Source organism: Aphelocoma coerulescens, chromosome 3 (genome assembly GCF_041296385.1).
Source record: "Aphelocoma coerulescens isolate FSJ_1873_10779 chromosome 3, UR_Acoe_1.0, whole genome shotgun sequence".
Classification (NCBI taxonomy): Eukaryota; Metazoa; Chordata; class Aves; order Passeriformes; family Corvidae; genus Aphelocoma; species Aphelocoma coerulescens.
Genome location: NC_091016.1, coordinates 38,087,624 through 38,101,951, shown reverse-complemented (window position 1 = coordinate 38,101,951; position 14,328 = coordinate 38,087,624). Strand labels below are relative to the sequence as shown.

At 41.7% G+C, this 14,328-nt stretch overlaps 1 protein-coding gene across 2 annotated transcripts in view; it reads left to right on the top strand.

Annotated features, from left to right (window-relative positions):
• Positions 1 to 14,328, top strand: part of DAAM2 (dishevelled associated activator of morphogenesis 2) — a 172,438-nt gene that overhangs the window by 52,762 nt on the left and 105,348 nt on the right. For both annotated transcript variants that reach the window (XM_069009816.1, XM_069009815.1), the window contains exon 2: positions 2,478 to 2,680. In XM_069009816.1, the coding sequence (XP_068865917.1) occupies positions 2,507 to 2,680 (174 nt within the window). In that variant the 5' untranslated portion in view covers positions 2,478 to 2,506. The remainder of the gene's footprint in view (positions 1 to 2,477; positions 2,681 to 14,328) is intronic.

Here is a 14,328-nt window from a genome sequence, read left to right as displayed (position 1 = left end):
AGCTTTGAGTTTCACAAGTGTGGATCCCAAGGAACTGCAGATTCTGTAAAAAAAATCACAGTAACAAACATTAACTTGTGTATTTCTCAGCATTATGGATGAAGAAAGTCTGGAGACCGACAACCTCTTAGATTAACCTGCTTAAGATGAAAGCCAAGTCATGAAATTTCAGTGCAGGACAACCTGTGGTAGCCAGACCAGGGCAGTACTTACCCTGTAGGAAATGCTGAACTTCACATCCATTCACATAGTACTCATTTCCTGGTAAGGTACCTCTTTTGGCGAAGTTTATCAAAGTCTTGATCTGAGTTCATAAAGGAAGATGTTATGGTCCTATCACTTCAATGGCTCAGCCAGTTTTTCCAAGGAGGATTCATTGTCCATGCCCTAGAGAATGCTGGTCCTTTGATGGTTGGTGGGGAAGCCTTTAGACAGTGGGCCAGAGCTTGGTTACAACTGAATTGATGCAAATGTATTTGTATTGCACATAAATCAGGTTTGTCTCATTGAACTGAGTTCCTTCCAAAGGAAATTTTGTCAAAGTAATTGGTTCTAATCTCAGTCATGACCGGATTGCCATAAAGGGCATTGCACTTGGAGTAATAACACTTGAGAAGATGGTCTGTAGTGTACAAGTTTTAACTTCCGAGGCTCTCTTGTGAAATCTTTTAGCAACTGAAACTCTTAAGTGTCCACTACTGAGAGGAAACAGAAATTGCCATGCACTTCATTGTGATAGATTTGAGAGCATTTTGGTTTTGCTGACTGCAGCTGTGTCAAAGACCAGTTCAGTTTTAAGTTGACCTTTGGCATCTCCTAGTGAGAAGCCGATGTTTTTATGAATGGGCTTTTGAAGCCGGCAACATCCTGCCCTAGTGAATCCTGCTGGGACGTACCACCCCTTGCAGAGCTGGCGTGGAGAGCAAAGCAAAGTGGGCATGCCAGGAGACAGTACTTTTTACCAGCTTGCTTTCCTTTCAGCTACGTGAGAGTTGCAGCTGATGCCCCTCCAGTGCATAAGAGGATGTGCTAGATAAATTAAGCCCAGCACAGAATAGGGCAGGTGACTCCTGCCAAGCACATGGTGCCATAAGGGAGGAGGTTTGGATGGTCTGGGCATTTTTTTGTTGTTTAGGTTTTTCTTCAGTGAGCGTGCCAATTTCTGCACAAAACGTCCCTGGAGAGCTTCTAGCTGTGCTCTGTATGTGAAGTCCCACTATGCAACTGCTGTCCCGAAGGTGCTTTTCCCTGCACAGCTACTCAGTCTCTATGAAAGCTCAAAGCAGCCTTGTTCTGGCAAGCAAACAGACCAAAGCATTGTGGGGTAGGTTAGGGCAGCAGCTGCTCTGATGACAAAGCTCAGCTGTGTTGCTGCTGATACAGCATCCAGCATCCTGTGGTTTGGTTCACCTGCCACCTCCCTCCTGCTCCCCTGCCTTATGCCCAGGGAGACTGGCTTCACAACAAGCTTTAATTATTTACTGTCTAAGGATATGGCTTATTCTGCAGATTAAGTGAAAAAGTGAAGTCCTTAAAAATATAAAACAAATAAGCCCCTGAGCTGTCAAACAACAAGTCCCTTAAAAGGGCAAAATATGTGGCTCTCTGTGCACTGCACAGATCCCTCCTTTCAAGCTGCTGGCAGGAGACTTCCTGTTTGGATGGGCCGCGCACAAACGGTGTTGTGTGGTACTGAAATCAGTCACTGCCCAGCTTCTCCTTCAGGCCTCCTTTTGCCTCCCTTTATACCCCTGATACCAAAGCCCCTCAAGCCTGGGTCCTGTCAAGATGGGATCTGGCAGCTCAAATGTAAATCTGAAAGCATGCATTAGCACTGTGCTGTTTCTTCCCTGAATACATAAAGCAGCCCAAACTAATTATGTGTGTTTGAAAATGGGATGGACAAAATGGTCCTACTGTGATAGTCCTGGCCATGAAGGAGTAAGTGAATGTTTGGTGATCTGGCTCTGCAGTGGTGGAAAATTGATGTCTGCTTCATTGTTTCATTGTTTTTTTTAATTTTGGTCCAATGGGATACCTTTGGAAGATTCTTCCACGTGTTTGGGGTAAATTCTCCCATACATGCTTTTTTCCTTCTGACCGTTTCTTTCCTTTATTGTAGTAGTTAGAGAAAGGCCAATACCAGCATTCCATGGTAGCATTCAGTCTTGGCTACTGAGTACTGCTGATAAATCTACCTGCTGGGAAATTCCCCACTGAGTTTGTAAAACCTTTTCAGAAAAACTGGGTGAAGTGATTCTACACTGCCATGGAAGAACATGTTAATACCATATGAAGGCCTACCTACCTTCTCTAGCTTGAGTGTTTATTTTGCTCTTTTGGGTATCAGATCCTTCTGTCCTCTTCCAGCTGTTACTCCAGTGACAGCCATTGCAACTGCACAGAGCTACACAGATTCAACAGTCTTGTTTATCATCTAATGTCTGTTGGTTTTGTTTTGTTTTTTTTCCCTACAGAACATGATCAGAAGATAGCATCATACACCATGATCATGGCCCCCCGGAAGAGGAATCGTCATGCGTTGGGGTTTCTTTGTTGTTTTGGAGGTAGCGACCTCCCTGAAATCAACCTCAAGGACAATAACCCCCTCCAGTTCCTTGAGTTTTCTGTCCCAATCCCACCAGCAGAAGAGCTCAATGCCAGATTTGCCGAACTTGTGGTAAGTTTCTGCTGACAGATTGATATATTTACAAGGTGGATGAACTCTTCCCTTTAAAGGAGGAGTAAGAGGACTTAAGGGATTTATTAGAGAGCGTCTATTGAAGCTTTTAAAAACAACCTTCTCATTCTTGTATGACTGGTTACTTAGTAAGAGAAAGGTGGCAAACAACCACTTGATAGTGGCACTGGGTATAAATGCAAAAAAATATTTAAATGTGCTTATTTATTCCCATAGCACTATGCAATTCTCCAGCTGTAGGATTGGGCATATTAGAAGGGACCTCTCAAATTCTCTAGAGAGAGCTGACAGTCAATTTCTTGTTTACAACTTTGGCATAAAATCTGCTGTATAATATAATACAGTGCAAAATCTTAGGGTTTGCAGACATATAAAATAAGGACTATTTGGTTTTGTTGATTTTTGACTATTTTTTTGACTATTTTGGTTTTTGAGTAGTATTCTGCTGGTGAGGTGTAAGAATCAGGTGACCATGCTAATTATGTTTCACCACATAGCTGTCTTTGAACCATGAAATGGTGCTGTTGCAGCAACAGCCATAAACAGGAAGAGAAGGAATTATTTCAGATGAACTTTGTTGTTTGCTTTTGTGGTAAATGTTGCAGACTCCAGGAGCCAGACACTTGCTTTTCATGCCTGGCATCAAATGACTTCACTGTCTTTGTCTTCTTGTTCAGCCTGAATGCAAAACACAGGCAGAGGTCACAGGGCTGGGTTGTTTTGCAAACTGTGTCGCAAAGATGATGCCCATTTGATGCAGCTGATTAGGTTTCTCATTGCCATTCTGAGATTAGAGTTTATGTAAAGCGAGACATCTGTAAGTGTGTGTGTGCCTGAGGAATGCGACTGAAGTGAGGAATAGAACAGAAAATACTGGATCTCAGTATCAGAGGAGTTTGCCAATAGTCTTTCTACATTATACTTAACATTAGCCCAATAGATTCTTGTCCATGGCCATAGCCTTGAAATGCTATAGCAGTGAAGATAACCATACAATTTGCATATTCAATTGGAGGTTAATATATGGTCAACTATAGTATGTCATACCAAATACAGGGACAGACGTAGTTTGTCGGATTGGTGGTCTGACAACCTAGCCCAGGCTCCAGTTTCAAGATGGTGTCCAAAGCAGATGGCTAGGGGAAAATATAAGGTGTTGGAGACTGTAAGTTGTGGCCATAGGGTGGTCTTTTCCAGGATACTCTCCAACCCTCTAACAGTTTTCAGCTCAAGAACTTCCTCAGTCAAAAGTTGTGTTCTGTGTACATAGTAAATTGGTATGGATTTCTTTTCCATTGACTGTTTTCGCTTCCCCAGCACCCATTAGCATTGTCAGTATTCTGTGGCAGGGGCACAGAAAGGAGTCAATAGGATTTGCAGCTGTTTCAGGAAGAATAATGTGTGCAGCAGAAGAGAGCCTACTTGCTTCAAACTAATTTGCAAATGAGGAATCTCCTCTTATGGAAATATTTCACAAAATTTGGGTCTATATTTAGGTCAGTTTGCTTTTTGTGTGAGACTGCTTGAGTTCCTCTTAGAAAATGCAGCTGTCTGACTGTGGAGAGTTCCATGTGGTGACAAGAGTAAGAGTGTAATCTGTAATCTGCTCTGCTGACGATTTATTTCTGGATGCTGCTTAACTATTGGTTTTCACATGCAAAGTTTGAACTGCTGTATGAAAGTTCATCTCTCTCCAATACCCAGATCCACTGAAGCATTCAAACCAGCCTTCCTGAAGACGTCACCAACAGATGTGCTTTGCTCCTGAACTTGGCTTGCTAAACCTTGAACTTGTTTACCTTCGGGTCACAGTGAAAGACCTGCTTGAGTTGCTGCTGGGTTTTGCTTACTGAGGAGGGTATCAGTTTTATGAGGAGTTTGAGAGTTTGTGGTGGTATTAATGATGATTTTAACTTCTAGTTTTATGTCTGGCAAACACTGGTGTTCCATGTGCTTGCTTGTGGCAAAACAGCTCACAGCTGCCTTATGGAAGTCTATTAAACAGTATAATTTATAATGTTTCTGGTGCAAAATTTAATGACAAGTATATGTGATGATCTGTAAAAATTTTTGGCCACAGTAGTTTGAGAGTTGTTGGTTTATGCTATAACTTATTAAATGTGCTGACAGCTTGTAACTGGCATATACATTTCAAACAAATGAAACCATTGAAATGAAAACAGATCATATTCAGTTCTTATATTTAATGATAGCACCCTAGCCATCACTGCATGAGAAGCGAGCTGGGAGAGAAAAGTGCTATTTTTCAGAAGGTTAATGGTGTACATCACACATTTTTATAAAGCAGCCAGATAGGATGGCAGTGCATGTCCATGGGAGTTCCTGATTAGACAGGTAACATGAGAGCAGTTAAGGGCTTTATGTGTGAGAGAACCTGGGCTGGAAACTGGGCTGGCAAAATGCAGAATTTGCCTAGAAGGGTTACTTTGTCCACAGGTCTGGATTAATGCATGTTCTATGAGACACTAAAATAAAACAGGCTACATCTGTATTGACAGCTCAGATGAGATTTTAATTGGATTAGAAAGATTCAGTCTGTAAATGCACCAGTGTAAATCAGCGACCTGGAAGTGCCTGAGAGAGCTCTGTGCTGTGTGCTAGCTCCCTGCTGCTTATCCGTTAAGGTCTAGTCTGGGTGCACTTGTACTATATAAAAACCAGATTTGAGCGTAAAGCCTTTTGACCCAAATCCCCAAGTGAAATGATGACACCAACATCATCTGAGATCTGTAGTGAGAAGAGCATTTGTGTTAGCTCCTTGAAGCAGGCCCAGGGGCTATAGCCTCATCTTGCCATCTGCTCTGCAAAGGGTATAATGAAACATTGGTGTGGTTGAATGACTTTTTAAAAGCCTTGTTTTTTCCCTTGTTGCAGTTAAAATGCGGGGCATTTTCCCATGTAAGAGTTAATGACAAGAAAACTAAGCATAGCTGTGCTGGAGAAGTCTCCCTTGTGACGAATTTTCCAATCCAGTAAATATTCAGTATGTTTCTACCTTGCTTTCTGAGGAAAACTGGCATTTTGAGGACCAGGAGCATGTCCTCTTCTCCTGTCCTTGTCCTTAAACTAGTATCATGAAAAGCGAATTTGGAGATGTCCATTTTTCAAGGGAAAGAAATTAGGAACGTGTCAGGATTCTTTATTTGTGATGGGCTTGATGCCTAGGTTTTAACTTTTATATTTTCCTGATTCTGTACTGCTTAGAATGTAACTCTGAGGTTTCTTGTAGCCTGCTAATTTCTGCTCACTTGTGCTAGGTAGACATAACAAAGCCTCTCTGGGCCTGTTCTCCAAGGTCACCCAGACCATCCTAGGCCCAAAAAGTATAATCCAAAGAGCTTCTAAGGGGGCCAGTGGAGGGGAAATTACATCATTGAACTGAAGCTTTAATTGGAGAATTAATCCTGATATGCAAATGGACCACACCTATAAAAGTGTGAAAAACTCGTGACCTGTTGTCCATCTTGGGGTCCGCTTTTGGCAACAGCCTCTGGCTCCCAGGGTGCACCTTTGAAGGCCTTTCAAATAAATACCTATGTTATTCTTTTACTCCTGTCCAGTCTCTGTGTCTAGGAGGCCTCATAAGGCATCAGGCTCACATGACCCATTCCAGGCTTTCAAACTTGCTTGTGTAGTCTCCAGGCTGAGGCAGATACGTGCAACCTGCTCCATTTGGGAGATACACCCACACCATCCAACTGTGTAATGGCAGCTGCCTGACTGGACTCTGACCAAGGCAGTGACTGTGAGATGATAAGCTGATGCTGATTTCAGCTGAAATGCGTGCTCTTCTTGCCACTCAACCAGAAAAACAATTCTAGGATGGATCCTTGGCTTTTGTGTTACTTTGAAGCTGGATGCTGTGGGTATGCTTTGTTTGATCAATTAGAAAATTTAAACAGAGTTACTGCTGATAGGTCCTAAATTCTATCTTGATTTATTCCGTTGGGAACATGTACAGGGAGTAGGTCTGAATGAAGACTGTGACCTATAGTGATTTGGAATGATTTGGTTTGGGCTAAGGCAGGAGATGATGTACCAGCTCTCAGGACATCTGCTGGCAGTGACTGCCTTGGGATTAGTGCAGTGGTAGCAGTACGGGTTAAGTCCTTATCAAAGTCTAGATACACAAAATACAAAGCAAATAAAAATATTTGTGGCCACAAGTTTTGCCCCTCAAAGGCCACTTTTGTGAAAGAGGACAGAACAGCTGGCTTTAGCATCTCCCCTTCAATGAACAGGCAGAGGGAGAAGCTCTAGGAAGCAGTGTGTGTGGGCTGGTCCTGTACCTCAAAAATTGTAAAACTGGCTGATGTGACCATGATCACTTCTGCTTCCATTCTGCCATGTGGTGGTAAAGTGCTGCTGCAGATGGTGGTCTGTTGGCAGGCTCCAAAATTGTTTTGTGCCTGCTGGCAAAAATATCTATGGTAGGAAAATATGTTTTTCCTTGTACAGATTTATTGACTGAACAGGAACTACAGAAGAATCTGGAAGAACTATTGTAAGGCAAAGGGAAATAACTTTTTCATGGAACAGTTTTTCTATGTCCTTGTTCATATTTGTTAGCAGCAGTGTATTCTTGTCACAGTGGATTCTGACACTTTCTGCTCATTTTTAGAATCCTGGACTCTTCTTGGTGATTAAAGATTGTGCACTGCTTGACACTAAAGACTTTGCCATATAGATCTCTTATACCAGCAACCTGATCTCAGATTGGAACTCAGATCATACCAAGAAGGGCGACTTAAATGCTGGCAATCCAGAAAAAAAACAGAAAAATGTGGAGAATGCTAGCACAGAGGAAAGAGCAGTGTAAAGCACTTGTTTTTATTTTGTTAGTGACTGTGAGATGGTCATGGTATTTGAGAAGGTGGAGTGCAAGATTCTTTATTTTAAGATGCAAGGTCCTTGGGGAAGAAATGGAGTTGTCTTTTGAGTTTATGTTTTCAAAGTTGATTGTGTCATTATATCCTCCAAACTTGAATGGGTTACCTTCAGCACGTTAGATTCTTATACTGGGGAAGATTTGAAAAATGCTTACTGTTATACTTTTGTGGTCTTATGTGCTCTTGAAGCATTCTCACATTTAGCTCAGGTGGGAAATTGACTGGAATTCCCTGTCATGGTTTGTTTCTCTTATGTTGCATTTGAACCCATTTAATTTTTAGTTTGGGGGCTTTTTTCCTTTTTTAGTTTTTTAGGTTTTTTTTTTTTAGATTTTTTCTCTGAGTCCCTAAGGAAGGGGTTTAGTTGAATTTATGGGTTCACAAAATCTTTTTGTCCATATTCCTATTTACCATCTTCACAGGCTTTTCCAGAAAAAAACTTAATAGGTACTTTTGACATAAAATCTAAAGGTCAGGTTGCTGCTCATGTGAGGCAGCATACACCCTTCTCTCTCTCCCTCTCTAGCTCTAGCGTTCTGATCCTATTGCAAACCCTCAGATTTTGTAGAGAAGATGCATATGGAACTGCTGTGTATTCCTGAACAGTAAGACCACTGGAAATGAAGCCCATATTTTCCCCATAATATTGCCTGAGTGCAATTAAATGAAGATGGAAGCGAGTGCTGAATAAAGGTTTCTGTCCTTCCCTCAGCCCATGCTGGGAACCATGACTGAAACTGTAACCATGGTTTCTGGCACCAGAGTTGGCTCACTTTCTGAGTTAAAGATGAACCAGCTCAGGAATCTAGCTGGAAAGAATGGCAGGGGTGTTAGTAAAGAGAAGAGAGAAAATAAGAATAATGTTAATTCCTTCTCCTTCAATCTCCTTGAATAACAGCTGTACAGAGCAACTCCCATGAAGATGAAAAATGTGAGGTGGAGATGTGGCAGGAGAGTCCAAGCAGCAGAGGCAGCAACTCGGTATCCTCTGAACAGTCTGATAACTTCTGTAACCATGACTAGAACTTTTCAAAGCTTTGGGTCACCTGAGGAGGGAGGATATCTACAGCAAGATACCTGTTGCTTTACTGTACCTTTTGTTCTTGCCTTTTTACTTTGTCCTCTCTACCACATGGGTCTCTGTTGGTTTTTCTAGACTTTCTACTAATCCCTTCCTAAGTAAATCAGTGTCTTGGTCTTGTCCTGAAATAGAACTGTGGAAGTAGTGCTATGTTTGCTGCTGTTCTGTATATTACTGTGCTCTCTTGGTTTCTCAACACACCAGGCTAGTATTTGCGAGCGCTTTAGTGCCAGAATGCTGAAAGAAGTAGCTAGTGTTCTCTGAGTACATGAGCCATCCACATGACTTGTATCTATGCTTGGGCTCTCAGCACCGAGGCAAAGGAACCGTGGGGTCAGCATAGACATATTTCTGTTAGCATTGGATGACATCACCAGTAGCATAAAGTTTGGGAAAATTCTGCTCTTTGCTTACTCTCTGAAATCTCTCTATATCTGTTCCTTCTCTACCTTAAAAGAGAGTAAAATTCTGTGATTATTGTCTCATTTCCCACAGGAGAGAAAGTTGATGTGAAAAGGAAGGAAAAGAGTTTTATGTTGAAAGAGAGTAAGGTAAAGCATGGAAATATCTGGGAATTTGTTTATTTATTTCATCAAAGGAAGCAAAACAATTTCTGAGCAAGGCATCAGTTTGGCACACGCTGGATAACATACCTTCAACAGCCACAGGGAGATGAGGTCCAAACCTAAATAAATGCAGTAGTGGTTTCCACTGCAAACAGCCGACTTAGAAGTAGCAGCTTCCCTTCGTGCCTCGTTCTCCCTTGCAGACCATTTAGTGTAATGGATACAACATAAACCTCAGATGAAAACTAGGCTTCACCACACTGAATAAGTACTCCCATATATCACCCGTCCCACTCAAGCTTGCCAAGTCCTAGCTGTGGCAGTGTTCGCGAGGCCCCTTTTTTGGCTCTTCAACCTGCAAGAGTATTTATGTGGTAAAAAGTACAAGAAATGCTTCCATTGTGATCTTTCATGTGAATATAAACAAAATATGTCAATGTATGTAGGAACATTAGCTGACAGCATCAGCTGTGTTTCTCGGTTTTTGCTGATGAGCTTGAAGAACAAAGTTCCCCGTTTCTTCTCCAGCTCTCTTGTAATATTTTTGGGAAGCAGAGATGTAGAGTTGCCTATTCTGTCTCTGGGCTCTCTGTATGGAGCAACACCTTTCCAGAAAAGTGTCCTCTATGTCTGAAGCTTATTTAAGTCTTATTTTCTCATTGAAAGATTGTGACTTAGAACGACATGCGTGTTCGGTCCTCTCTTCAACCCCCCAAACGTGTCGTGTATTGATAACTGTATTTACTCTCATTTAAATTCAGGCATGTTACCAAGATCTGAGTGTTTAGGTTCTTAGTTAGTCTTATTACTAGTCTTTTGAGTCATTCTATCCCAATGCTGGGTTCATTTGAATACAGGGATTTACTTTCTGTGTCCCTTGCCCTGCATGTAAATCATAGGTTCAGACTATGCCTCTGACAGGCCTGCAGCTTTGAGTTGTTGCTCAATGCAAATTTCTATGCAACTACAATTTAAAAGTCCCTCTATTCTGTTTTGCCCATAAGAGGAAGTTATTTAATTCTGTGTGCCCATCCCTCATCCCTTCTGTGATTCTCTGTAGTTAATTAATCTACCTAATCTGTCAGGAAGTGTAATGCCAAATGCACTCGACAGCTGCAATCCCCACCCCAGTTATTACTTCCTTTCTTGCACTTAATGAGGATGCACCAGTGGAGGTTGTAAGAAAATGCTGCTGATGACACTAAGGCAGAATTTTCCTGACAAGAGGCTCATATCCAGAAAGAAGCCTTGGCATCACCCTCTGAGTAGAAGATGCTGTATCTGAAAGCAGAAAAAAAGCAAAGCTTTGAGTCAGCAAATCACTTTCTTCACTGATGGCGTCCAGGCCACAAAAACTTCCCTTTCTCTTGGGTTAGTTTCTAGTTGTCAGATGAATATTTTTCATGCACTCAGATGCACTTGTCTTCTGTTATAATAATGGCAGAAGAACTGGGTGGTTTAAGATTTCTCAAGCAAAGGGTGCTGAGGCTTGGGAGGTAAAAGCTCTTCATGGTATCAAAATCTGTCTAGTTAGGGACAGAGTTCCTTTATGTCCAGCATAGTCCAAGATTGTAAATACTCAGGATACCTCTTTTCTTTTTTAATTTTCCACACAGGAAAATTGTATTTCCATACATTTCTTATTTTTCTTCCTGCTCTACAGAGAGACTTTTTCATAGTGTTGGGTCTGCTTTACATGTGTCCCATATGCAATATATGTGTACAGGTCCCTGATTTTAATGCACATACCACTACAAGAAGCTTTCTGTAGTTATTTGAGTCCAAGTCTGTAAGAGGTATTTTATTTTAGGCTTTGTAGCAGAGACAGCTTCCCCTTTCAAGTGTTCACCTACATATTGGTTCCTATGATAGGGACAGGCTTATGGCACTGAGTGCAGCACCAGCACTTTCTCACTTTAGGCTCCCTTCCAGTAGGTGCAGCTGGTTGGCAGCTCCCAGCTCCCTGACCATCTGTGTAAGAAGCAGCAGTCACTATGCTGCAAATGTGTGAGACACAGATGCTGTGAGAGGAGCATGAGATGGGAGCCAGGTCTCACACTCCATGTCTGAAATCAGTAGGGTTGTGTAAACAAATGTAAATCCAGACCTTGTCTTACGTGCGAGATTTTGGGTGTGAAGAAGCTGGGGGTGTTACCAAAGTAGCTGTGTAGTTTTAAGGATTTTGTACAGGCATACACTGTGTTTTAGATCTTGTTGCTTTACTATGGACAGATGTACCCAATGCAAACCAGTTCAGTTTCACTGAAGACAGTAGCGGAGTTACATCGTTCTCCATTGACTCCATTGTGGCCTGTGTGGTATTTTCTGCATCTGTGGTGGTTGTTCACTTCTGAATATCCCAAGGAGAGCATACTGACTGCCTTTCTGGAAAGTGGGAAGGGTCGTGGTCATGGTTGGAATACTTGAAGGGAATGTTTGAGTGTGCTCTGAGAATGATTTGCTTACAGTAGACATGAAACACCTGAGAAAGATCTCACAGGACTACATATTTTTAACAGGGTAATGCTATTGTTCCATGGGAACATGCAGGGAAATGCATGTACTGCATCCAGGGCAAAAGAGGAGAAGTACTGGATTTTGGGAGCACAACAGATACGTAGCTTGGGATGCAGAAGGAGGGGAAAGAACAGATCTACCGCTAGAGGATGGATGTGCTAAGTTGTCAATCTTATTTCTTTCCTCTATTGAATGCTTGGGAGCTGTCATGATATTCTAACCGTGAAATCATGGATAAGGTGAATATGCTTGATGTTCAGAAATCTTGTGTCCATGTGTTTCTAACACCTGCATCACCTGATTTGATAATACTATCATGTTTTGGCATATCTGCAAGTGTTAAGCAGAATAACATAAAAAGAAAAAAATAACATAAAGCTCTACTCTGGCCTATTTCCTTAGTATGGCATAATTAATATTTTAATGGTTTTTATGTTCCACTGTGGCTATAACAAAGAGTCAGCAACTTTCTGGTGAGCCTGAGGGCTGCTGAAGTGATAAAACACAGATGATATTGATAGCAGGAGTCATACTTGCTAGCTGGAAGGATCAAATTAACTTATCTTTATTTCAGCTTTCTGGAGCTTTTCCAGCTATGCTTGGATGGATATAGAATAGACAATTTTCTACCCTTCTCCTAGAATTGAACCACCATTCTCATATATTTCCTGCCACTTTGCCTGCTGACTTAGAGTGGGCTCTCTTCATTAGAAATAGCATAAACAGCAGCAGTACAGGGATGTCCTATTGCCTCAACATTTTGGAATGGCTTCTCTGAGTATGATTCCTGCCCTTCTGTGGTTTCTGTCCTTTAATTCTCTTTATTAGTGTTTTATGATTTTCAGAGTTGTATTTGATGGCTTAGAAATCTATTATTAAGACCTCATTCCTCACCTTCTGGAGAGAATATTTGAATCTAAATTTGGTCTGCTAAGGAAAGGTGAGAGATTGTTATAAATCAGATAAGAAAGGTAATATGGGATGAGAAGGTGCCACCTGGAAATGCATCTGTGAGAAATGACAAGAGGAAAGTACTATGCGTTGCAAAGACCGTGTTGGTCAGATTGCAACTGGACAGGAGATTGTGATAAGGAGGAACAGTGTCTTCCAAAGTGTTGGAGAAAAAGACACAACAAATGAAGTAGCTGTGGTGCTGAAGGGAGAGTGAAGACCGATTGCAAAGATGGAGGTGATATGGGATGAATGCTAGGCCAAGATAATCTTTTGACTGTGTTTTTAGAGTGAATGAACATGCACGGTGAAGAAGGGAGGTTGACTGACAGGTGTCTATTTCTTATGCAGCTCATAGAGGAAGGGCTGGATCTGAGATGTTGTAGGAGGTCTGTTTTGATACTTAGCCTGATGTCAGCAAGAAAGGGGAAGCCAGATCCAATGAAGATCTTATAAAATTGCAGTAATTTATAATAATTCCTCACCTGAAGCTGGGGAAGCAGTGAAATTTTGCAGTGAAATTTTCCAGGGAAGGGAAAAGGTTGAGAAACAGGATGGGATGTGTCTTGCTGGATAGTAGTTATCCTTAGGGAGGTAGACTGTAGCTGGGGTTTAAGAGGAGCTGTTAACAAAATAAGATAATTCAATGGAGAAGAAGATAACAATCATGAAGTATCATCTGTTTAATATGTTGACTAAGATTAGTTTCTGTAGTTGCTCACCTAGTAACAGTTTATATCAGATATAATCATTGCTCAGGTAGTGTATCATACAGCCTGAAGGAGAGTAGGGGAAAAGGGTTTGTAATTATGTCATGTCTCTGTGGATAGGTGGATTCTATCTTCAAACAGTACTTAAGGTTGTTTATTGTTCAGGGGGCTCTTTCAGTGTTGGAGGGAAATGACCTCTTCTTGTCATTTGCCTGGTGTGCAAGACTTCAAAGTGGGGAGCACAAGGTGCTACAGGTGAGGTGGATGGAGTAGCACCTTTTTAGGGTACAAGGTTTTCAGGTCAGCAGTTTCCTGGCACTTTCCTCTGCAGTAGGTAAGGGGAAGCTTTTGGTGTCACTAAATACAGGAGAGGTCCTTCTGTTCATCCTTCAGCACCAAGTGGGAGAAGCACATGGAAAGCAAGTGTCAGAAGGTGCTTTTTCTGTCACTCATCACACCAGACTGCCTCCACAGCTGCTCTGGTTTGTGTTTTTTTATTCTGAGGAAGTACAGACAGATGCCTTCCACCTGGCACTGGAACAGCATTAACCCAGAGCTTTTAACATTAGGTACCTTGTTGTCTTTAAGCTTAATGGGAGGAAAACTTTTCAAGAACATTGTATTTTCCTAGCTACCCCTGCAAGTTTACACTACTAAATTCATGCATTTGTGAGCTTGTTTCCCTTGTGTGACACAGGGAGTAGTAATGCTTCTTAAGCCAGTTTTGATAGAGCATTGTAGCCAGATTGAAAAGGTGCTGAAAAGATGAAGCACGTGTACATTATAGGCAGTACAGGAGTCTTCCAGTGGCAAATGTATTGTATTTGAAGAACTTGGGAGCAAATCTCTATCACTGCCTCCTGTCATAGACGTTGCCCTGCTCTTATCTACT